We start from the raw sequence: 24,162 nt of genomic DNA, 5'->3' as shown, positions 1-24,162 counted from the left end.
TAAAAGCCTCTTGATTTATCAGACTAATTTGCTATCATTAGGTTCACTGTGAGATAGAAGATTTTCTTTTTGTGCCATCTTTTTCTTTATCAGCTTTTTGAAAATTCAGCAGACAACCAAGTTTTTCTCACGTTCCCAAAGACCATCAGCATCTGGAAATCCTCCCCTTCCTGTTCACCATCAGCCCAGACTTTCTCTGTTCATTAGATGACTGCAGTGTGGGACAGATTTTCACCTGTCAGTTCATTTTGTTTTCAGAGAAACAGATACCGTAACAGTAACGAGAGCACTTTAGCAAGTTACCAGTAACTATTTCAAAGGTTTTTAAGAGGGGAAAAATTAATAATATTTTACATTAAAGTAGTTCCCTTTAAGTTGAGATGTCATGTCCTGAGGCCACTTCCCCATCCCAGGATCTCCAGAGGAGACCCAAGCCCTGGAGCCCTGGGCACAGTGGAGCCCATCAGTGAGTTCTTCCCAAGCGCTGCGCTGCCAGCATCTGAGGCACCCAGACAGCACAGGACTGTCGCCACAATGGGGAGGGGCTCTTCTGATAGTGTTAGTTTTACTATATTTTGAAGAAGTACATGAGTGCTGTCAACTTTGGGCAGATAAAAAGGAAACCATTTAGCCTGGTTTTATTTAATTATATCGCCTTATGTGGCCTATTCTGTACACTATTAATTCGAGAGGCAGACTGAAAGAGGAAAAGGAATCCTGAGGACTCGGAGACACAGCAGCCACGCCACAGCCAAAAATGAGCCACGACATACGAAAGCTATTACTGCACAAATGCACAACGTCCCGGGGTCTTAGTATTTCTTCAGCATCCATGGTTCATTAGAAATTAGTAAAGTTATTTAAAAGAATTAAAGGCCTCAAGGTGAAAGAATATAATGTCAATTTTGAAGGTTTTTAGAATTGAGAAAGTAACATATCACTTGTGGCTGATTTTCAGGCCTACTTAATTATTTAAAATGACTAATTATGGTTAGGTAAAATACAGAATTGCAAATTAAAAATTCAAATGTGTAACAAAGATCTCTCTTCAGTTCTTGTTTAAAAAAAAGGACAAAACTAAATACATAAAATTATATTACAAATATCAGGGGAACTGCAACCATCATCAGATTTTTTTAATGTAGAAAAATAACAAACTTTTACCCACACACATTTAATTAATGTGAAATAGAACTACAACATTTTATATAACGTGGTTTTTCTGCTACTAAAGACTATTTGACGCAAAATATATTTTGTACAAAAATTAAAGGGACTGTATTTCCAGAGAGTAGAAAAGGGAATCACTAGCGGGTACCCATTGTTAGGAAGAGAGTTTTTCCCCAACACCTATCCCACTGCCAGCAATGGGAGTGGTGACAACTGGTGACATAAAAATAAACATATTACTTTGAAATAGATAATGCCAGATTATTTCAATATTATGAAAAGCAAACCTTCACTCCTGACCACTTAAAGACATTCCCTACAAAATTCTATTATGTTTTCAACATTAATCTGGACAGGGGATGAGGGTGGTGCAGACAGAAGACTTAAAAAAAAAAAAGAATGAGAGAGAGAAAACATACAAAAGGAATATATAAAACATTATGCATTTAGTAGAAATAATGAAAAATGACTTTGTGACACATTTTCCAAGAAAAGTTATTTTTACATATATTTAAATCCTGTAAAAACCAGGTATATTGCAAGGGTTAAAAACAAGTCATTGATGAATGATGATCAGTTTTACCAGAGTTCATGCAATTAATTATCTGAGTTGGAAAGCTACTGTCCCAAGTCACAAAATGTATGCTCTGCCACATGATTACATGTTAAAATCACTTATTAAAAGAAATTATTTTGCATTTGGTGCTGACAGAGCTCTTGAGAAAGTGCTATACAAACTGAAGTTTATAGAAATTTTTAAATGATAATCTCAAAATACCATACAAAAAATATGTAAACAAAAAGATGCTTTAGAGTTGCAGGGCATTATAAAATCCATAATGTGGTTTAAGACAAAAGATCACCTCTTGTGTATTTAAAAAAACTGTTAGCATAATCCTAAAAGTTCAGAATTGCGTTGTCAACAGCAAAAGGCACTGGGTACAGGGCGGCCACGCTGCACAGGGCGGGGGTCCTGCAGCCGCCAGCTCAAGCCCACCATGCATGTGCAGGGACAGGAAAAGATTCCGCACGCAACCAGTGCCACCTGGGAGGGGCTCTAGCACTAAGACACTCTTTCATCTACTCTGTCAGAGAGGAAAACTGCTTTTAAAAGAGATTATCAACAGTATAAATTCTGGTAAAGCACTGAAAATTAGGTATGGTATTTTTGGCACAAAAGCACTTTTAAAATCTGAGCTCATTTTGCAAAATATCTGTCTAGAATTTCTCATTTGAAAATAGAAACTTATAACATACACATAAATGTGTAAATGGTTTCATGAATGAATGAGTTAGAGTCTATGTTTCCTTAAACACTGCACACACCTTCTGTTTACTCCAGAACCAGGGATCTGCGTGTGCACGTACCTCCACATTCCACATCTACAGATATTGCACAAGTAACATTGCCAAAGTACACACTAATGCAGTCTGGCAAGATTAGAGTTCGCCTTTCAATATTATTCTTTTCAGTATTCAGATTCAATACTACTTCCTAGAAAAGCTAGATGACCAATTTCAGAGAAAGAACGGTTGCTATCTTTCCTTGATCCATAATATTAAAATCTGTACCAGTATATTTAGGCATTTCATTTATGTTTTCCAGCATTTCAAATTCAGCAAAACCTGTTTTTGATGTTTCTTATAGCATTCCTTCAAAAACAGGAGAAGCTTCGTCTAATGTAAAAAAATTAAAATAAGTCCAGAGGGCAGTAATTTTTCCACCAGAGATCTTGCTCCATTCTGAAAAGCACTGCAGAGCAGTGCTATCTGTTTAAGTCTGTCAGCTTTCAGAGAGCCATTAGGTGCAAAGTCTGCGAAAAAATTGTGTTAACATACCGTGACAGCTGGATGTATCTTACTGCACAATACAATTCATTTCTTCCTCCCTGAAGCATTTTAGGGTATGCTACAGCTGCTAAAAGGATTTCGGTTTTTCTTGGTCCTCTGTCTGTTGGGCCTGAGGTTGATGACATCTCCACCATTAAGGGTACTTGAATTCTGACCCAAGTGACTCCCAGCAGACGTGCTAAAGACACCTGGACACGTTGAGGGAAAACACAAAGGTTAACACTAACGGATCTCAGGGTCACCTGAGCAGACAAAAGGGATGAACTAAAGAAACACTTTCAACTGTTAGAGTTTTCATTTTGAACACTGTTCGTTCTAAAATGTAATCTCCAGTTTATGGGCTATTTATCATCCACGATACACGAGACTCTGGGCCAGAGACACGATGAGCGACACGAAGACTACTAAGACTGATTCCTGCCCCCAAGAAGCTTACAATCTGATGAGTGAGGTGAGGCACTACAAACAGGCAGTGATGCTACAGGACACTCTATGTTAAGTGTCATAGAAGAGACAAGATCCCACAGATGGTTCAAAGGAAGAGTCAACCACATCTAATTCATAACAAAGGACAAACTACATGGAGGGACTGGACCCCTGGCAATGCCCTGCACTCAGGTCTCTGTTCATTTAAGAGAAGTGAAGGCTGTGCTTCAGCCAGACAGATAGCCGAGAGCTTTCTCCATAGATCTTGAGGGATGCACAGTTCTCAACAGAAGGTGGGAATGGGAGGCCATTCTTAATGGAAGAGCCAAAATGAGCAAAGGGATAAGTAAGACAGCCCTAGGCAGGCTCAAGAAACAGCGGGCCCTGTGGTGGAACCGTAAACGGTACATTACAAAAGTGGGGCACGAGGCTGCACAGGAAGGATGGACCAAACTGTCTTTAAATGCTGGGATGAAGAGAGCCTGCACTGAATGTGTTCCACAACCAGAATCTATCAAAGGGCTTTAATCAGCAGACTGGAAGGAGACAGGGTGGGCCCAGGAGACCAGACCAGACAGCGGCTTATCACAACTGCCCTGTCGTTTCTCAGAGCATGTGAGTGAGGTTCCTGACAGTAGGAACATACACAATAAAAAGGGCAAAGTTAAAACAGGCCAAGAAAATGCTGTGTGTGTGTGTGTGTGTGTGTGTGTGTGTGTGTGTGTGTGTGTGTAGTGAGGAGTGGGGTGCAGGCAGGAGGTCCTTAGGAAAGAGGACCGGCACCCATCCTCCCAGAAGCCATGGCCCAAAGTAAGATGCAGACAGGTGCTTCCTGTTCTCCAGGAAATACTAAACTCTGCTGGCATCTCATGTTAAAAATCAGGATGGGTGCTCAGCAAGGTGGCAGGAAAGGGAAAAGATGTGGAGATGGTACAAGTGTCAAGTCAGAGAAACAAGTGTTCAAAAAGGACAGACCTTTAGAAAATTCATCAGTTAAAAAGTCTTTTAACTCAATATACTTTTTTTTTTTTTTTTTGCGGTACGCAGGACTCTCACTGCTGTGGCCTCTCCCGTTGCGGAGCACAGGCTCCGGACACGCGGGCTCAGTGGCCATGGCCCACGGGCCCAGCCGCTCTGAGGCATGTGGGATCCTCCCAGACTGGGGCACGAACCCGTGTCCCCAGCATCAGCAGGCGGACTCCCAACCACTGCGCCACCAGGGAAGCCCCCTCAATATACCTTTTAATGAGAGCTGATACTACTAAATTTAATAATCACTCATCTCACGCTTTCCAGTCACAGTTCTTAAAGAAAGGAGCATACTGTATTTAAAAAAAAAAACAGTAAATATGATAATAATGAATGGAAAATAAATTTACCAGGTAAACATGGGGCTAAAACTTCCTGGGTACTTACCAATTTTGTTACTACTTGAATGCATTGATTCAGGATCCTCAGCTATTTGTTGTTTAAGCTTTTGAAGATATTTTTCAGCCAAATATTTAAAAACTGGAATGAAAACAAAACCAAAAACCTTGCCAGGTCAGTATAATTATGCATGTAAAACCTGTTCTTTCACATCACTTACTATAATAATTATACTTAAAAAACAAATTTAAAATTATAGTTAGAAGTATACAATCTAGTTGAAAAAAAATTCAACTTCTAAAAATTATCTGAGTAATACCTAATTACAATGGTAATACTAATAAATATATAGTAGCATTTTATTAGTAAAGAAATGAAATATTACTTGTAGTCATTGGCTCTTTAGTTTTAAGTACCTGAATAGTGACTAATATTCAGCAACACTAAACTGACTCAGTCTTAAAAAGACTCTTTCTTTAACTGAAAACCACTATTCAGGGGACACTGAAGCAACAGCTGAGCTGCAATCTAATAAAATGAGCAGCAATTCCAGAATGAGAAAAATAACCACCATCTTTCTCTAATCTCACTTTCTTAAACTAGGAAACACTATTAAACAAGTTAAGGTCACTGTAACTACCTAGTGGGGTGTCCACCGCTGTGGGGTTCTAATGCAGCAATTTTAGAAGGTACGCTTGAAAAACACACACGCATATACATAGCCAGTTGTATTTTTAAATACAATAAAGCCCACTGGAGTTTTGCTGTAGAGTAACAACTATTCAAAGACATTAGTAAATAATCAAGGACTCAAACTCAGAGCAGCATCAGCCTTTAAACTTTACTTAATGATACATGACAAAGAGAAAATTCTATTCTCGTTACAAATATGATTTCTAAACAACAAAAAGAAAAGGCATAAGAAGAATAAAACTTCCTGCTGTTAACTGTTAAGAAGGCACTTTACCTTCCGTCACGTTCAGATCCTCCTTCACTGAAGTCCTGTAGAATCTCAGCTTCAACTTTTTTGCCAGTGCCTCAGCTTCCTCACTACACATCAATTTGAAAAAAGCGTATGTAAAGGTACTTTCTGAGAGCTTGTTTTATTACATTTACTGCATACAGCCTGAGGACAGCGGTCAGCCCTTCCAGAACAGGTGAGAGCTACACTCAGTGCTTGAGCAGGATTTTCAGTTGTCACTGCTCTTGGGGGGGTAAACACCAGCCATCTCACTGTAACGGCAAGACACTTTTCTATAAAGTCACTTACTCTAGCCTTAAAATGACTAAATGTCACTTTTCTTTATATACTTTAATTTATTTTATTTTTATTTATATATTTTTATTTTTTCTTTTTTTCTTTTTTTTCTTTTTTTTATTTTTATTTATATATTTTATTTTTTTATTTATTTTTTTATATATTTTTTTATTATTTTTATATATTATAAAATTTATATATATAATTTTATTTATATATAAATATATATATTTATATATAAATATAAAATTTATATATATAAAAATTTTATATATTTTTTATATATATATTTTTTTATTTTTATTTTTTTTTTATTTTTATTTATATATTTTAATTTTCTCTCTTCAGTTATTAAAAACACTTGAATTTAATTACACTCTGAAAGTCTTATACTGCATTACCTATTTTACTCTTATTGGCTACAAAACTACTTTGCTGCCAAAGCCTAAGTCAGTATATTGATGTGTCTAGAACAGTGGACTCCTAATTTTAGTTTCATTATGACTCCCCAATTTTCTAAAATATTTCCCAATGATTCTACCACACGCCTCCCCTCCCTCACTGTAATCAAGTTGGTCTGTGTCATCAATGACATACATAAGTGATGGCGTATGACTTTGAGACTCCTCATAAGAGGCACTGCGGTTTCCGCCTTGCCCCCACTGGGATCACATGCCTGGGGAAGCAGCTGCCACACGCTGAGGACACTTGCAGCCTGAAGGAGAGGCCACCTGCCCATGGCCAAGTGAGGGTGCCATCCCGGAAGCAGACCCCCCCAGCCCCAGTCAAAAGCCCTCCTGTGACCATAGGCCCCGGCAACATATTGACAGCAACCTCATGAAAACCCAGAACCAAGCCACCCAACTAAGCCACTCCCAAATTCCTGACCCACAAAAACTGTGACATAATAAATGTTTGTTGTTTTAAACTACTAAGTTTTGGGCTAATCTGTTATACAGCATCAGACAACTAATACAAGAACTTATAAAAAAATAAGGTAAAAACCAAATAAGTATTTTCAAAGCCAGCAAAACATTAATAATGCAGTAAACAAATACTTATATAGAGAAATTATCTGGATGCCAAACTCTGTTCACAAATGTGAGCATAATGGTTCTGGGTATACAAAACAATACGAATCTGAACTGCTTACCTATTTAAACTCATCAACATACTTATGCTAGACATTAAAACATCTAGGGATGTTTTCCTTTTTAAATTTATTTATTTATTTTTGGCTGCGTTGGGTCTTCGTTGCTGCAGGCAGCCTTTCCCTAGTTGCGGTGAGCGGGGGCTACGCTTTGTTGCAGTGTGCGGGCTTCTCATTGTGGTGGCTCCTCTTTGTTGCAGAGCATGGGCTCTAGACATGCAGGCTTCAGTAGTTGTGGCTTGCGGGCCCTAGAGCGCAGGCTCAGTAGTTGTGGCGCATGGGCTTAGTTGCTCCGTGGCATGTGGGATCTTCCCGGACCAGGGATCGAACCCATGTCCCCTGCACTGGCAGGAAGATTCTTAACCACTGCGCCACCAGGGAAGTTCTGGAATGTTTCTCTTAACATTCTTACTCTGTCTAGATTTGACTTCACATGAGGAGTTGGATTTGAGCTGCAAGGACCTGGAATTCTAAAAGGGCTTTCAAAACGTACTCCTTTAATTTTCTTTACTACTGATTCAGTGTGAACTTTTTAAACCCAAACCAATCACACAATAGCTCACAGAAATTTTTAAGTATAAGGCAGTCTTTTTAAAAACTTTCCTAAATTTTGTAAGTGTATGCAAAAACTAAAATAGGTTTTAGCTTTACAGAATTACAGCCACCCCCTCAACAGTAGCCACCTTACTTCTTTATACAAGAGTCATCAAGGAGATCGATCTTGTTTTGTACAAGTACAGTTGGTATATCTCCAACTTCAGCCACCACCTTCTCTCTCCAACTGGAAATCGCTTCAAAAGATTCCCTGTCTGTGGTGGAAAATACAAGCACACAAGCCTGGGCTCCTGTAAGTTCACAAAATAAAAATGTTATTTACATTAATGAAACAATCCTATGCAGGGTGAGGGAAACTTTTACGTATTCAAAACAATTTTTATGTAAATAAATGTTGAATTCATCTTTGTAGCACTGCTTTTTTTTTTTAAATTTAATTTATTTTATTTTTGGATGTGTCGGGTCTTCGTTGCTGCGTGGGCTTTTCTCTAGTTGCGGTGTGCGGGGGCTACTCTTCATCGTGGTGCGCAGGCTTCTCATTGCAGTGGCTTCTCTTGTTGTGGAGCACAGGCTCTAGGCGCGCGGGCTTCAGTAGTTGTGGCTCACGGGCTCTAGAGCGCAGGCTCAGTAGTTGTGGCACACGGGCTTAGTTGCTCCGTGGCATGTGGGATCTTCCCTGACCAGGACTCGAACCCGTGTCTCCTGCATTGGCAGGTGGATTCTTAACCGCTGTGCCACCAGGGAAGCCCTATTTTTTAACATATAAACTCTATTTTCTAATTCAAAGAACCAATTTTTACCAAGAACAGCGGTTCTCAAATTTGTGCAAGTGCCAAAGTACCCTCAAAATTATACACGTTCCTTGTGGAACACCACAAAATACTGATATATTTAATAACACTGTAAAAGCCACAGAGAACAGTAAACTAGGCATGAATGACAGAGTTGCTGAGTTCTTCTCGTTAATATCTGTCACCTGCTTCTTAATTTCTTTTGGCACAGATTTAAGAAGTCTATGAGAGAAAAATATCATAATTTTCTCATTCTATCTACTTTTTAAAAAAAATCTATATTATTTTGTTTTAGTAGCAGAATACCATCAATGCTAAAGAATGTAATTTAGGAACCAGTGCCAAGAGTAAAATATTAATATATAGTAGAGAGGAAAAGAGTTTAATTTAGTTTTTCATCCTCTTTAACTGCATAATTCCCATACCATACTCACAATATTTTAACTATCAACTATCACATTAGGTTGACAATATTTTAACTATCAACTATCACATTAGTTGATAATATCTCATTTTAAAAATAAGCATCAACCTTCTGGAAGAGGGTTTTTACCAATGATTTGCTGTTGAATCAGACAGCATAGTGACAAAAACAGGTGAGAAGAGAAAATCGTCCTGGAGTCAAGAGGGTTCCTCACTGCTACTCCTTCCTTCCAGATATCCCAGGTGTAAGAGTTTCCTACTAAGACTCAAGACACACATACCTGGGCTACCTAAGACACTCTAGGGCCAAAAAAGGTTTGTTTATCACCTGAGGGAATATGGTAGGAACCCAAAGAACAATTAATGAAGGAAAAAACCAGCAGTTCACTATGACTGTAAAAGCAGAGGCTTCTCTCCTCTAGAACAGGCTTTGAACCAAAGAATTAATTATGCAAAACTGAGGGGTGGGGGACAGGCAGATTGATAGACACAGCGTGAGACTTGCTCAGAATTGAAGGAGAAGTAAAACTGAAGAGATCACACTAGCATATTGGACAACAAATTTATATTTACTTGAACTCTTAACATTTACTTAAACTACAAATAAAACATTATTTAATCATACTTTAAGAAACTTTTTTGGGGACCTCCCTGGCGGTCCAGTGGTTAAGACTCCGCCTTCCAATGCAGGGGGTGCGGGTTCAACCACTGGTAGGGGAGCTAAGATCCCACATACCTCGGGGCCAAAAAACCAAAAACATAAAACAGAAGCACTATTGTAACAAATTCAATAAAGGCTTTAAAAAACGGTCCACATCAAAACAAAACAAAAAAAATCTTAAAAAAAAAAAAGTTACAAAACTCTGTTAGCTTTAAACCTAGAATTTTATATCAGTCAAGTGTCGTTTAAATTTGAGGGTCCAATAAGGTATTTCCAAGTATACAAGGTCCCAGACACACAAAAAAACACTTATTAGAGAAAATGTTAAAAAAAACAAAACACGGCTTCCCTGGTGGCGCAGTGGTTGAGAGTCCGCCTGCCGATGTAGGGGACATGGGTTCGTGCCCCAGTCCAGGAAGATCCCACATGCCGCGGAGCGGCTGGGCCCGTGAGCCATGGCCGCTGAGCCTGCGCGTCTGGAGCCTGTGCTCCGCAACGGGAGAGGCCACAACAGTGAGAGGCCCGCGTACCGCAAAAAAACAAAACGAAACAAAAACAACTAACAAACAACAAAAAAAAACTAAGCAGATGGTGCCAGAGATATGGGCAGTAAGAATAATTAACTAAGAAAAGCACAATTTTGTTTGAAAAATCAAGGATCAAAGGATAAAAGAAAAAGTCTGCCCATAAAACCGAAAATTATTTAGTGGGGGACTGGGTAGAGAGACCACACTGGGCGGGATGGGCCGCAGTGCCCTCTGAGGAGGAGGAGGAGGGACCTGGATTCAGAAGCCACCAGGGACGTGAGCACGGTGCCCCCTCCCCCCACAGGTGCCCTGTGTGTTCCCCGCCCCGACCCTCCAGCAAGGGCTGCAGGGGGCGCTCTGCTCTTCTGCCAGGGGTGGTCTAGCACACCCCCTAAGGAGACTGGATGCCTGGGGAGGGATGGGGGGGGATAAAAACCTCAGCTTCCCTGGGGTGGGGTCACCCCGAGGCGCGTCTCCCCGCCTGCTCTCCCCGCCTGCAGTAGTAACTGGCTCATTACTGCACCCTTTATGCACGGTTCTCCCTTCTTTCCCTGGCCCCTCTCTTCTACATCCCACACCCACCCCGCTGTGTGTGTGTGCGTGTGGGGGGAGGTGTAAAATGACCCTAAAAAAATAATAAAGTAAATTAAAATGACCCCACGCTGCTCTACCTTCTTTTTCTTTCTTGGACCCCTAGCTCTGTGTTTGTACCAGCCATCTTTGGGAAAGTTGTTTTAATTTCTCTGTTGTTAATATTGAAAGGCAGCTAGTGTTTTCTACCCATATATTTTACAAAGACCTTTATTTTCCTACTATTCAATCTTCCTTCAATACTACCTACCCTAAAAATTGCACCGTTGGAAAAGTTTCTTCATTATCATAGATAACAGTAAGTCACCCATAAGTAGATCACTTCTAACAGTTAATAAACTACCTCACTTGTCCATGCATCAGAAATACAGAACTCTGAATAAATTTTTGGTGTCAATGATAAGATCACCAATAGCAAGTATTTATTCCTCCTTAATAAGATCATTCCAAAAAAGCCACTATATTTTAATGCAATTCAGAAAATACTCTCCAAGACACATAATGTGCAGAGAGTAATTCTATCCTCAAATCACTGACAGATCCTACAAGATGGTCTGTAGGCAGGTCCTGAGTGTGGCTGACAGCAGCATCAGTGTCACCTGGAAGGCTGTAGAAATGCAGACTCTCAGAGCTACCCACAGATCTATAGAATTCAGTTTGCATTTTAATGAGCTCCCCAGGGGATTCCTGTGCACAGTCAAGTTTAAGAAACACTGCTCTAGCGAACACCAGCAAAGGCTTTAAAAATACTATTATAGATACTACTCGGGATTTAAAATGCTGTCCCTTATTCTTTTTGACATTCTATACAATCTAAAGCACATAAATTATTCACTGAACCAATCTGTCACAGATTCCATGCTCACATAATTTCAAAACGAACCTCAGACTTGCATAGTCTAATTCTGTTGTTCTTTAATTCTTGCATTTATAACTTATAACTAGCTTCTTGTCCAGAGCTATTTCATTTCCAACAATTTATATTCATTTATATTTGTGAAAAAAAATTATTTTTTAAGAAAATAAGGGTTTCCTTCTACTTATGTGCATGATCTCAAATAATAGGTCTCAAGTCTATAACCTAATTTACATATACTTAGAAGCATTTTTTTTCTGAGAACCAAGTCACAGTAAAAAACTGTAATAAAAATCTACTTCATGTTGTATGTAACTTTCTGTACTAAGTACGGTTTCTACTGCCTAGGGTGGACTTTCTTAAGGGTTTAACAGGAGTCATCTGGGCTCCCAAAGGCTTCCTAATATGATCTGTGCTCTGTTCTAACCTACTGATAAGGAGATCATGTTTCCACATGTCTCACTGTACAATTAAGCCAGCATTCTAAGAACATAATGATGCGTTGGAGCAATGGTCTTGCTATAATAGGTCTTTTAAATGAATTACAATAAATTTTTTCTTTTTTAAATATAATTTTTATGCATCTTGAATAACACATTTTTAGGACATAAGTCAGTAGGTCATAATTTTATAAGGCATAGTGTTTCTATCACTAAATCTCTATCTTAACTCATTCTGCCCACCTTACCTTTTCTTCCTACTCTTTATTTAATTATATCGTCATCTGAATCTATACTAGTAGCAGATATTACCTGGTGCCTAGCCGCCATCCAGTGCCCTGTCCCCAAGAACACCTCTCCCCCTCTGTACGGTAGCCTATGGTTTAGGCAGCTAAACTTCCCTCTGCCTTGGGGGAGCCCCAAGTGCGCCAAGCCCATTAGGGCAATCACCTTCCTCTGACTACTCACTGTAATCTGGTCAAAGGTGGTCTAATCAGATAAAAGCTCTGGACTTTTGGTCCACTGTTGTAGGAAGTAACCCTCGGTCCCCAAGAATGTGAACAAAAAGCACTGTCGATGGTAGCAAACTTGCAGACAAGAGGAAAATCAGCATGAAGAGGAACCCCACACAAGGAGGCGGCCAGCCAGAACAATCAGCAAGGTTATAGTCCCAACAAACCACAAATGAAAGCTACTCCCAGTAACAAGTCAACAGATGCTAAATAAGTCAGTTTGAAATTGCTTTTCTGCTGTCAGCAACCAAAAGCACTCTGATAGAACCTCAAAAAAAAAAAAAAGCATGTAAGTCCAATATGCCATTTCTCAAATTCATGTAACATTGCCACTGTTTGTTCCTTAATTCAAATAGGGATGTGAGGGAAAAAGCTGAAGCTTAAGACCTGTCTCAGTATCTACCCTCTTTGCCATTTTAACATAGTTGGCTAAAAAATGTTACATTTAAAAAAAACCTTTTAACAGATCTATTTATACACTTAAGATTGCTTTAAGTTAAAACGTTAAACACAGGGAAATCAATGCTGTTTAAAGCCTTTTAGTCCAAATGAAACAAAGTGAAAAGAAATTTGAACATCACCCATATAAATTAAGATGTAAATATTAATAATTATGGGCTCTCTTTTTAGTTTCTGGCAAAGAATGTTGTTTGTAAACATATGAAAGAGAAATGGTATGATTCATGGACATCTAACAAGTTAAAACAAGAAGTTTGCAACAAACTGGATGAGTCAAGTTAAAAAAATTAGAAGATAATAATGTTGAACAAAGTCTTATGGCAGTGGATATTAAAATATGTTTAGCTACCTGGTCTTTTTCTTTAAATTAGGGACCCAAATGAGCTACTTAACTGTACAGTTCCAACATTTTCTCCTTTTTATTCATATACGAATCAAATCATTTTGACATTTGACCAGTTTTGTCTTTTTTTAAGTTAAACTTTATTTTGAGATAATTGTAGACTCACAGTTTTGCCCTTTTAAATTAGACAGACATAATGATAATACTTTCTCCAAAAATAACCATACTAGTTAAAAAGTAATACTGCCACATCACATTGTCAAAAGCTTAAAAAGAAATAGCCCAACCTATTTTTTTCCACACAAAAAGAACATATATTTTAGGCTGAGAATTTAGAGAAGAAAGCTAGGTAGGTAAAAAGAGGAATTTCCCCCCCAGTTTATTTAGTCTTAGATCCTATCATTGTAGGTCTTCCTTTTCACATGTATCTCATACTTCCCTGAACTCGTATAGCCTAGAGAAGGCTTTACCCACATTAAATATCGTAACAAAATGCTATCTTGTCTGCCAGGGCTTTACTTTTTCTTATGTTAGTTTCCACTCTACGTAGTCATTTCCCTGGAGTCAGAGAAGACATTTCACAACTTCTGACTTATTAGGTCTGGGAATGACTATATGAGTCATGTAATTCTAAGGCAGAGATAAACAGTCTATAGCACAGAGTATTATTTACCACCCAACAAGATCTTTAGAAGAATAATAGCCTGGGGTTTTAAAAAATACTTTGGAATTGATTTAAATATTCTTAAAGAGAAATCCTTCTATGGGAAACAAGAAAAGCAAAGTTCTTTGTTCAGCTAAAAGAACATGTCAAAACAAACTAAAGACACCCATGATTTACCTCGATAGTAGGCCTTTGTTATTGCATCAAACTCCTCTTGACCTGCGGTATCCCATAACATGAGCCTGACGTCTTCATCATTAACTCTGAAACAAGAGATGAATGAATTTCATATGCAAAGGAAATGTATTTTTCAAATCTGGTGGTATTAAAACTACATTGTTGGGCTTCCCTGGTGGTGCAGTGATTAAGAATCCACCTGCTGATGCAGGGGACACGGGTTCGAGTCCTGATCCAGGAAGATCCCACATGTCGCAGAGCAACTAAGCCCGTGTGCCACAACTACTGAAGCCCAAGCGCCTAGAGTCCGTGCTCCGCAACAAGAGAAGTGACCGCAATGAGAAGCCCGTGCATCGCAACAAAGAGTAGCCCCTGCTCGCCACAACGAGAGAAAACCCACATACAGCGATGAAGACCCAACGCAGCCAAAAATAAATAAACAAATTTATTTATTTATTTACTTATTTTAAAAAAACTACATTGCTGGTTTCACTCTGAAAAAGTCTGAGCGCTTTTAAATGCTGATACCATTACCAACAGTGCAAGTAAAGGGTGAAAGACACTCCCCTAAAGCTGTAATTTTACACGATTTGGATTTATCTGTCATGTTTTTTCCTTCAACCACAGTCACAGATAGTGGTGGCTCTAAGACTAGCATCCGAGGGGTCCATGCCTGAGGCTTCAACCAACTGCAGATAGAAAATATTTGGAAAAAAAATTCTAGAAAGTTCCAAAAAGCAGAACTTGAATTTACTGTGTGCCTGGCAACTATTTACACAGCATTTACATTATATTAGATATTATAAGTAATCTGGAGATGATTGAAAGTCTATGGGAGCACGTGTGTAGGTTAAATGCAAATACTATGCCATTTTATACAAGGGACTGAGTGCCCATGGATGTTGGTGTCCGTGGGATCCTGGACACCCAGGGTCAGCTGTCCTGGGAAAGGGTTCCCTTAGGTCAGTGTTTGCCCTCCTCCTGCTACCCTATTCTAATGGGGGAGAATAGTAAGAAAGGAAAGAAGCAGCTTACTGCTTGGTTGCCCTTTAACCCCCAAATTAACTCTGTTCTGTCACACCTGTTGTCTTATTCGCAGGCAGTAGTTCTGTTCTACAGAGTCACTGCCAACACTGAATTAGCAAATCCTGAACCATTCCTCTGAGGGAAAATACCAGGCGGGTGAGGTGCCTGTGAGCCCCTGGTTACAATTTCATCAACTGATGAATATATAACCTTGTTTTTTGCATTGTTCTGTTTAAACACACCTTATTTAATATACACTGTTGATTCATTAACATTGAACCCATGGCCAACAGTACTATAACTGGTGCCTGAACGAAGCTTATCTAATATATGTGTTTTCTCCATAAGGCACGTCACAGCTCACCAGACGGCACTTCAGCTCTAGGCTTGGGGCCATTTTAAACAGCGAAACTACCAACAGAAAGCACAAAAATGTGGCACAAAAACAGAACATGAAAAGGCCACTCATGTACAGTATGAGAGATGAAACAAAAACGCAGTGGGTCGCCTTGTTCAACCTCAGCCGAACGTGTGTGTATAAGTGACTCAAATTTTTTGCTGCTCTGTGCATGTCCACAAATGACCATCAGAGTACTGGGAGTACTGAGTCTGGGGTTACAAATAAATTTTAGCAAGCAGTGAATTTGCAAATATGAAATCCACAAATAATGAGAAGTAACTGCATACTTAAAATATAAATATGGAGTCTGAATAATAAGGGTCAACTGTATACCTAAAATATTAATTTGGTCCAGATAGCAAGTGCAAAAAATAAACATCATCAAGATTTAAAATGAATCCCCTTAAAATATCTAAGAAAGGAAGCAAATAGAGAAGTATTTTTAAAAAGAGGGTAACAGAATACAGATTATAAATTCAACATCTTTAAAACAGTGAACACAATTATCTTTGATGCTAGTGTCTGGGATAGTTAAATCAGATTTGTTAAATATTTCTCCTACAATTTAAAATATCCTTAAAAGTTCTCAGGACTAATGACAAAAAGTGTTACTTCGATGTGTTTTAGAATCCAATTGGATTTCCTTTTCACAGGAGTATTTAATCCTCTCAAATCTTTCTCTTACTTCTTTAAAGTAAAAACAAATTATTAATTCTCTAACTTCTATAAGCCCAGTTTTAAAAAGAGAAGAGACATTTTACACAAACAGATCCCATAATATAAGAGATGAAAATTATTCTGCGAGACAGGTAACTTTCTTTCCAAATAAAATAGTCGACAGAAATCTCGGTAGAATCAAGCGTCAGTTTGTGTTTAAGAAGTGCTCAGGGTGCCACCAATAAATATAAAACAGATGTAAGACTGAAAAAGAGAGAAGGGAGAAGTGTAGGTAAAAAAGAAGAAAAAAATGAGAGAGAAAGGGAAGAGATGGGGGAGGGGGAAAAAAGAAGGCGAAGACACACAAAGGAGTGAATAACTGAAAACCCGCTGCCACTAGACACCTAGCCTTGGATTGTATTGTACTCAGTTACTATTATTCTGAGCAAACTCTTGGACACAGCTCACTTATCAAAACCGAGAGGATAAAACAGCCAAGTACATACTGTATCTGTCGCTCCAAAAAATCAACTCCAATGGTTTTCTTGTAGTCTTTTGTAAAAATGCCTTTGCAATACCGCTGAATCATACTTGATTTTCCAACTGCGCCATTCCCTACAACCACCATCTTTATGGCCACTTCCATATCTTCCTCCAACATTTTTGGAGTTGAAAAAGTTTCTGTGCCAAATTTAATTCCAGGTGATCCGATCTTCTCTCTCAAATCTGTGGTTTAAAATGAAGTTATTTTTTCATGACATAAAACCTATATAAAATAAAATAAGCTATAATTGTTTTATCAAGAAATAATCATAATGAATTGCAAGAATTTTTTTCCGTGTTGAAGGCCCTCTCCCCACCCTGTTCAGATAATGTAAATTCTTTGAAAAAAGAGACAATAATACCATTCACTTTTGCACCCTTAACAACAGCAGAATGTATGACTTCCAGGTACCAATAAATGCCTAGATTACATAGTTCTGCCTTTCACTGAGACTAGAGTATGAGTGTTAAGAGTCGAGGCCTGACTTACTAGTTGCTATTTACTGGTTCTGTGCTCTTAGTGAAGTTATTGCTTAACCTCTTGAAGCTTCAGTTTCCTGAGGATATTTACCTCACAGGATTGTTGATCAATGATAGATACAAAGCACTTAGCACAGTGAAAGTTAGGCATTCAAAAAAATGGTAGTTTCATATACCATAATAAATCCTCCTTTTATCCCATTTGGTGGATAGTTACCACCAAATGGGCAACAAATACAAAATCTAAGGAAACTGCTCTTCATCCTCACAGGTAATAATTAATGTCCCTAGAACAGCACCCTAAGGAAGGGTTTTGTATAATGCTATGCAACCACGTGATAGCATCGGGCTCTTAGTTACTGTGCTTTAGTGTTTAGATTACAATGGATCCTCTACACATCATCTTATACCATGCATTTTTTTCATCAGTTTCAGACTAGTTACAGTTACTCATATAATGAAAGTAATAGAATGTGTACTGTTCGCATTTTAGACTGAAAAGAACAGAAAGCCAATTTCTTCATATTTCTTCTTAAAATTACTAGTTAAGTTCCTGCCTACTTAGCTATTATATTCCAGCTACCTTAACCAAAAATCCATTTATACAACCACTACACAAAACATGTCTGAAATGTGAAGAACATTCCTTTCTTTGCCCCTAATGGAGTCTCAGTAATTGTCCCTAATGCTTCACAAACTTGCACGATTGTAAGCAGCATCTAGGAGCATTTGTTAAAGTACAGGTTCTAGGTCTCCACTTCAGACATAATTAAATGATTAAAACAACAACTTAAAGTATTGGAACAAGAGAAAGAAGATGACAGAAGCAAAAATATGGGTAAATATAGCAGACTTCTCTTAAATGTTCTGTTACATTTGACAGTTGAAAGAAAAATTATAATACTGTTCAATATGGTTTTCAATATATGTAGAGAAAACATTTAAAACAAGTAATTATACGTGGAAGAGGGGACTTCCCTGGTGGTCCAGTGGTTAAGAGTCTGTGCTCCCAATGCAGGGGGCCCGGGTTCGATCCCTGGTCAGGGAATTAGATCCTGCATGCCGTGAGCCCACATGCTGCAACTAAAAAAAGATCCTGGGCTTCCCTGGTGGCACAGTGGTTGAGAGTCCGCCTGCCAATGCAGGGGACACGGGTTCGTGCTCCGGTCCGGGAAGATCCCACATGCCATGGAGCAGCTAGGCTCGTGAGCTATGGCCGCTGAGCCTGCGCATCTGGAGCCTGTGCTCTGCAACGTGAGAGGCCCGCGTACCGCAAAAAAAAAGAAAAAATAAAAAAAGATCCTGCGTGCCGCAACTAAAGATCCCACATGCCACAAATAAAGATCTCGCATGCCACAACTAAAAGAGCCTGCGTGCTGCAACTAAAAAAAAGATGCCACGTGCTGCAACAAAGATCCCACATGCTGCAACTAGACCTTGCGCAGCCAAATTAAAAAAAAAAATTATACATGGAAGAGGACAAAAGGGAGGTAAGGTTTCTTAACTTCACTTGAACTGGTAAAATGTTGACACCAACAGACTGTGATAAATTACCTATGCAGCTAAACAAGTTACACAAAGAGATACTCAAAAACACTATAAAACACAATAAAACAAAATGAAATTCTAAAAACAGAAAACTGTCAGAATCCAATCAACATTTATAGAGCTGTCCACACAACAACAGCAGAATATACTTCAAGCACCCACTGAACATATACCAAAATAGAACATATTCTAGGCCATCAAACAACCCTCAACAAAAGCCAAATAAAGGGACCACAATGAAATCAAACTAGAAATCAGTAATGGAAAGATAACAGGAAAATCTCCAAACATTTGGTAATTAAAAACACAGATTTCTCAACAACCCATGGGCCAAAGAAGAAGCTCAAGGGAAATTTAAAAAATAACTGAATTGAATTAAAATGAAAATATGTCAAAATTTATGGGACACAGCTAACATACTGCTGAGAGGGAAAATTTACAGCACTAAATGCTTACCTTAGAAAAGAAGAAAAGTCTCAATCAATAATCTAAGCCCCCACCTCAAAAAACTAGAAACAGAATCGCAAAATAAACCCAAAGCAAGCAAAAGAATGGGAATAATAAAGAGCAGAAATCAGTGAAATTGATATAAACATTAGGAAAATTGAATTTATAACTTTAAAAACTCAAAAAGAAATCTCCAGGCTCAGGTGATTTCATTGGAGAATTCTACCAAACTTTTCAACAATGATACATACTCTCCCCTGGAATACAGAAGAGGAGAAAACACTCCCTAACTTATTTTATAAAGCCAGCATTATCTTGATACCAGCACCACACAAAGACAGTACAAAAAAGAAAACTAAACAAATAACCCCTCATGAACACAAATGCAAAAATCCTCAACAAAATATTAGTAAATCGCATCCAGCAATATATAAAAAGAATAACCAGGACCAAATGGGCTTTATTCGGGAATGCAAGGCTGGTTCAATACTCAAAAGTCAATCAGTGTAATCCACCATATTAACAGAGTAAAGAAGAAAAACCACATCAACATCCATTTGTGAAAAAAACTCTCAGCAAACTAGAAACAGAAGAGGACTTCTTCAACCTGATAAAGGGCATCTATTAAAAAAAAAAATCTACAGCTAACATCACACTTCATTCTGAAAGACAGATTGAATTCCCCCTTAGACTGAGAACAAGGTAAGGATGTCCACTCTCACTACTCCTGTTTATCATTAGGCCTAGCCAGAGCAACAGGCAACTAAAATACTTAAAATGCTTATAGATTAGGGAAAAAAACTATTTCTATTCACAGATGACATGATTGTCTATCTAGAAAACTCCAAGGATTCAAACAAACAATCCTGGAACTAATAAGTGAGTTTAGCAAGGACATAGGATACAAGAGCAACACACAACACTCAACTGAATTTCTAATATCTTAATGTACAATTTGAAGCCAAAAATTTTTTAAATGATATTTACAATAGTTTCCTCCCAAAATGAAATACTTTGGCATAAATCTAACAAAACATGTACAGGATCTGTATACTGAAAACTACAAAACACTAATGAAACAAAGAAATAAATGGAAAGATACATCATGTTCATAGATTGAAAGATTCAACAAAGTAAAAATAGCAATTCTCCCCAAACTGATCTACGGTTTGATATAATTCCAAAGTACCAGCAGAATATTTTGTAGTTAGAGACAAGCTGATTCTAAACTTTATATGGAAAGGCAAATGAACTAGCATAGCTAAAACAATTTTGAAAAAGAATAAAGCTGGAGAAGATTATGCTACCCAACTTTAAGACACTATAAAACTACATCCATCAAGAAAGTTTGATACTGGCAAAGAGAAAGATACAAAAGTCAATGGAACAGAACAGAGGGCCAATATAGACCCACACAAATACAGCCAATTGATTTTTGACAAAGGTGCAAAACTATTAAATGGAGAAGACAGTCTTTTCAACAAATGGTGATGGAACAACTGGACATTCATATGCAAAAAAAAAGTAAACCTTCCCCTAAATCTCACACCTTATATAATTTAAACTAGGGCTTCCCTGGTGGCGCAGTGGTTGGGGGTCCGCCTGCCGATGCGGGGGGCGCGGGTTCATGCCCCGGTCCGGGAGGGTCCCGCGTGCCGCGGGGCGGCTGGACCTGTGGGCCATGGCCGCTGGGCCTGCGCGTCTGGAGCCTGTGCTCCGCGGCGGGAGAGGCCACAGCAGTGATAGGCCCGCGTACCGCAAAAAAAAAAAAAAAAAAAAAAAAGATTATAGATCTAAATATAAAACTATAATATCTAGAAGATGAAAATCTTCTTGACCTGGGATTAGGCAAAGTTCTTAGACATGCTACCAAAAGATGTACAAAAGGAAATATGGATAAATTAGACTTCATCAAAATTAAAAACATTAGCTCTGTGAAAGACACTGTTAAAACAATGAAAAGAAGCTACAGACTGCAAGAAACTTTTGCAAAACATATCTAACAACTTGTATCCAGGAAATATAAAGAACCCTCAAAACTCAACATAAGAAAGAAACTACTGAATTTAAAAATAGGCAAAAGTCTTGGCCAGATACTCACCCGAGATTATATATGCCAATTAAGTACATGAAAAGATATTCAACACCTTTAGCCATTAGTTAAAGACACATTAAGACCACGAGATACCACTACATGCCTATTAGAATGGCTAAACTAAAAAATCCGACAATACACAGTGCTAGAGAGGAGATGAAGCAACTGGAACTCTCACATGTTGCTCGTGAGAATGCAAAATGATACAGCCACTCTGGAAATCAGTGTGACAGTGTATTACAAAGTTAAACATACTTTATATGATCATGTAATCCCAATCTTAGCAGTACCCTAGAGAAATGAAAACTTATGTTCACACAAAAACCTGTATAGCAATGTTTATAGCAGCTATAGTCATAATCACCAAAAACTGGAAACGATCCAAATGTCTTTCATTGGGAGCACATCCATCTAATAGAATACTACTCAGCAATAAAAAAAGAATAAATTGTTGATACATCCAACAACTCGAAGGAATCTCAAAGGCATTATGCTGAGTGAAAGAAGGTTACATGTTGCATGATTCCATTTCTATGACATTCTGGAAAAGATCAGTAATTGCCAGGGCTTGGGGTAAGGGGGAGGATATAAAAGGATAGCATGAGTGTTTTGGAGGTGATCGAACTGTTCTAAATTCTGACTGTTATGGTAGTTACATATATCTAAAATTCACAGAACTGCACACCCCCCAACAAAGTCAATTTTACCATATAATAATTTTTAAAATAATAAAATGTAAAGAAAAGTAAGTGGAATCAGATTTTAACACAGGCAGTCTGACTCCTGTGATTATCAGCCAATACTCTACAAACTTAAAGAACTATGCCAAAACAATTAAATTCTTAGAAAATTAGCATAATTCTGAGTACAATACTTTAAAAGCTTGACAGTAACACTTTACATGTGTTCTTTTTCCAAGTTTAATTTTAAAGATTTTGCCAACCAACAGCCGTCCAATACATTAGAAAAGTAAAGGATGAGTTAACTCACTGATCGAAATGGTGGCTTTTTCATCACAGCCTGTACTTCAGCACAGGTATGATTATATTTATAAAAGCACTGAAAAACTTCTCAAGTTCAATGAAGTTACCTAGAAGATGTCAGGAGTTACATAAAACCTGGAGAAGTAGACAGCCCTTTTCAGACTGTACTGCCACTGGGATCCCCGAGTGAAGTGACTCTGCGGTAGCCAGTGTCAAGGAGACCGCGTAGTCAGGCTCATTCATATTCGAGCGGAACCCGAGCAACACCCGGGCTGGGTGGGGCCGCAGGCAGGGAAGGGGCCCGCCGCCCAGGACGGGGTCTGGAAGCCAGGGTGGGGCTTGGGCCCTTTCCCCGCCAGCCCCAACCCACACCTAATGCCCAGTCCCCACCGCCCCGCTGCACCTCCCCGCCCGAGGGCCACCCCAGGGAGGCGGGGGCACGGGGAGGGGAGGAGGCGCCGGGGGTTGCGCCCACCGCCTGCCGCGGGGACCCGGGCCCCGCTCTCGAAGTGCGCGCGCGGCGGCCGAGCCGGGGAGGGGCGCCCGGCCTGGAGGCTCCCGTCGAGCCCCTGTCCGGCCCCCGGTGGGCACATCCCGGGCCGCGGGGACGGGCGGGTCCTCCGCAGCCAGCCGCGGTCGAGGGCGATGAGTGCGGCCAGCCGCCCCGGGCGCGAGCCGCTACTCACCGTCCCCGCGCCGCCCGCCGCCCACCGCCCGGCGCGACCGCTCCTCCAGGTCGCGGTGTAACCGCCGTCTCCGCCGCCCGGTGCGCCAGCCCTCCGACAGGGCCTCCAGCCGGCTCGCGCCCTCTTTTGCTCTTTTAAGAATGACTGTGACTTTTTTCAGGAACTTTATTGGCAGAAGAACTCGGAACCAGCAGATCGCTGCGGCCCCGCCGCGGAAGGTAGGGCGCGGGAGACTCGCCTACCCTCTGCCGCGGACGCCCCGCACTCGGAGCATGCGCCGGACTTTCAGTGCGCACGCGCGCGCCGCCGGCCTCGCCCCGCTGCCCCGCCCCCGAGTTGGCCGAGGCTGAGGGGCGCCGCGTTCCCTGTGAGGCAGCTGTGGCTGGTGGGGTTCCAGGAGGCTGGCGGGAGAGGACGCTGCCGAGGAAGGGCCGCAAACGCTTCGTTTACCCAGTGGTCAGCTTTCAGAGTCCTCACAGGACGTGCCCTCCCTGGATGCACATCTTATACTCTTGACCGGAGGACATCCAAGTGGCGGAGTGAGCAAAACTGGAGCAAAGTCGAAAACGCACTCGGTCCGTACTCTGTGACTGGACCAAGTGCAAAACTGCGATGCTTAATAATAAAGAGAACCAAAAGAAATCCAAAAGTTGGCTCCCAAAGCAACCTAAACTTTGCTTCAGTTGTTTTAATACTGTGAAATAGAATAGAAAAAAAAAAAAAGGAAAATACCAAGTGTTGGCGAGGTTGTGGAGTAGCTGAATCCTTCTGTCCTGATGCTGGAATGTAAACTAGAATAACTTTAAAAAACAATTTGGCGTGCTAGTAAAGAAGCATACCCTATGACCTAGTAGTTCCATGTCTGTGTGTTCAGCCAAGAGAAGCGTGTGCTTACGGGGGCACCAACAATTATCAGAATGTTCACAGACGCATTTGTTTTAATACACCCAAATGGAAATATCGCAAAAGACCATCAACAATAGAATAAATAAATACATTCACAGTGTTCATATACTGGAATACTACTCAGCAATGAGAAGAGTGACCTGCAACTACAGGCAACAACATGGATGAA

At 39.7% G+C, this 24,162-nt stretch overlaps 1 protein-coding gene across 1 annotated transcript; it reads right to left on the bottom strand.

Annotated features, from left to right (window-relative positions):
• Positions 1-880: 880 nt before the first annotated feature.
• Positions 881-23,320, bottom strand: RAB23 (RAB23, member RAS oncogene family). The gene is made up of 7 exons (XM_082847295.1): positions 23,088-23,320; positions 16,812-17,031; positions 14,223-14,308; positions 7,912-8,068; positions 5,783-5,865; positions 4,864-4,956; positions 881-3,209 (listed from the first exon to the last, which is right to left on the bottom strand). Exons 2-7 carry the CDS (start codon positions 16,964-16,966, stop codon positions 3,070-3,072), a joined length of 714 nt encoding a protein of 237 aa, XP_082703421.1. The 5' UTR covers positions 16,967-17,031; positions 23,088-23,320; the 3' UTR covers positions 881-3,069.
• Between the last annotated feature and the right edge of the window lie 842 nt (positions 23,321-24,162).

This window comes from Leucopleurus acutus (genome assembly GCF_964270905.1).
Source record: "Leucopleurus acutus genome assembly, chromosome: 10".
NCBI classification, from domain to species: Eukaryota; Metazoa; Chordata; class Mammalia; order Artiodactyla; family Delphinidae; genus Leucopleurus; species Leucopleurus acutus.
Note: the sequence above shows the minus strand (reverse complement) of the source record. Positions and strands in the feature narration are given on the sequence as shown.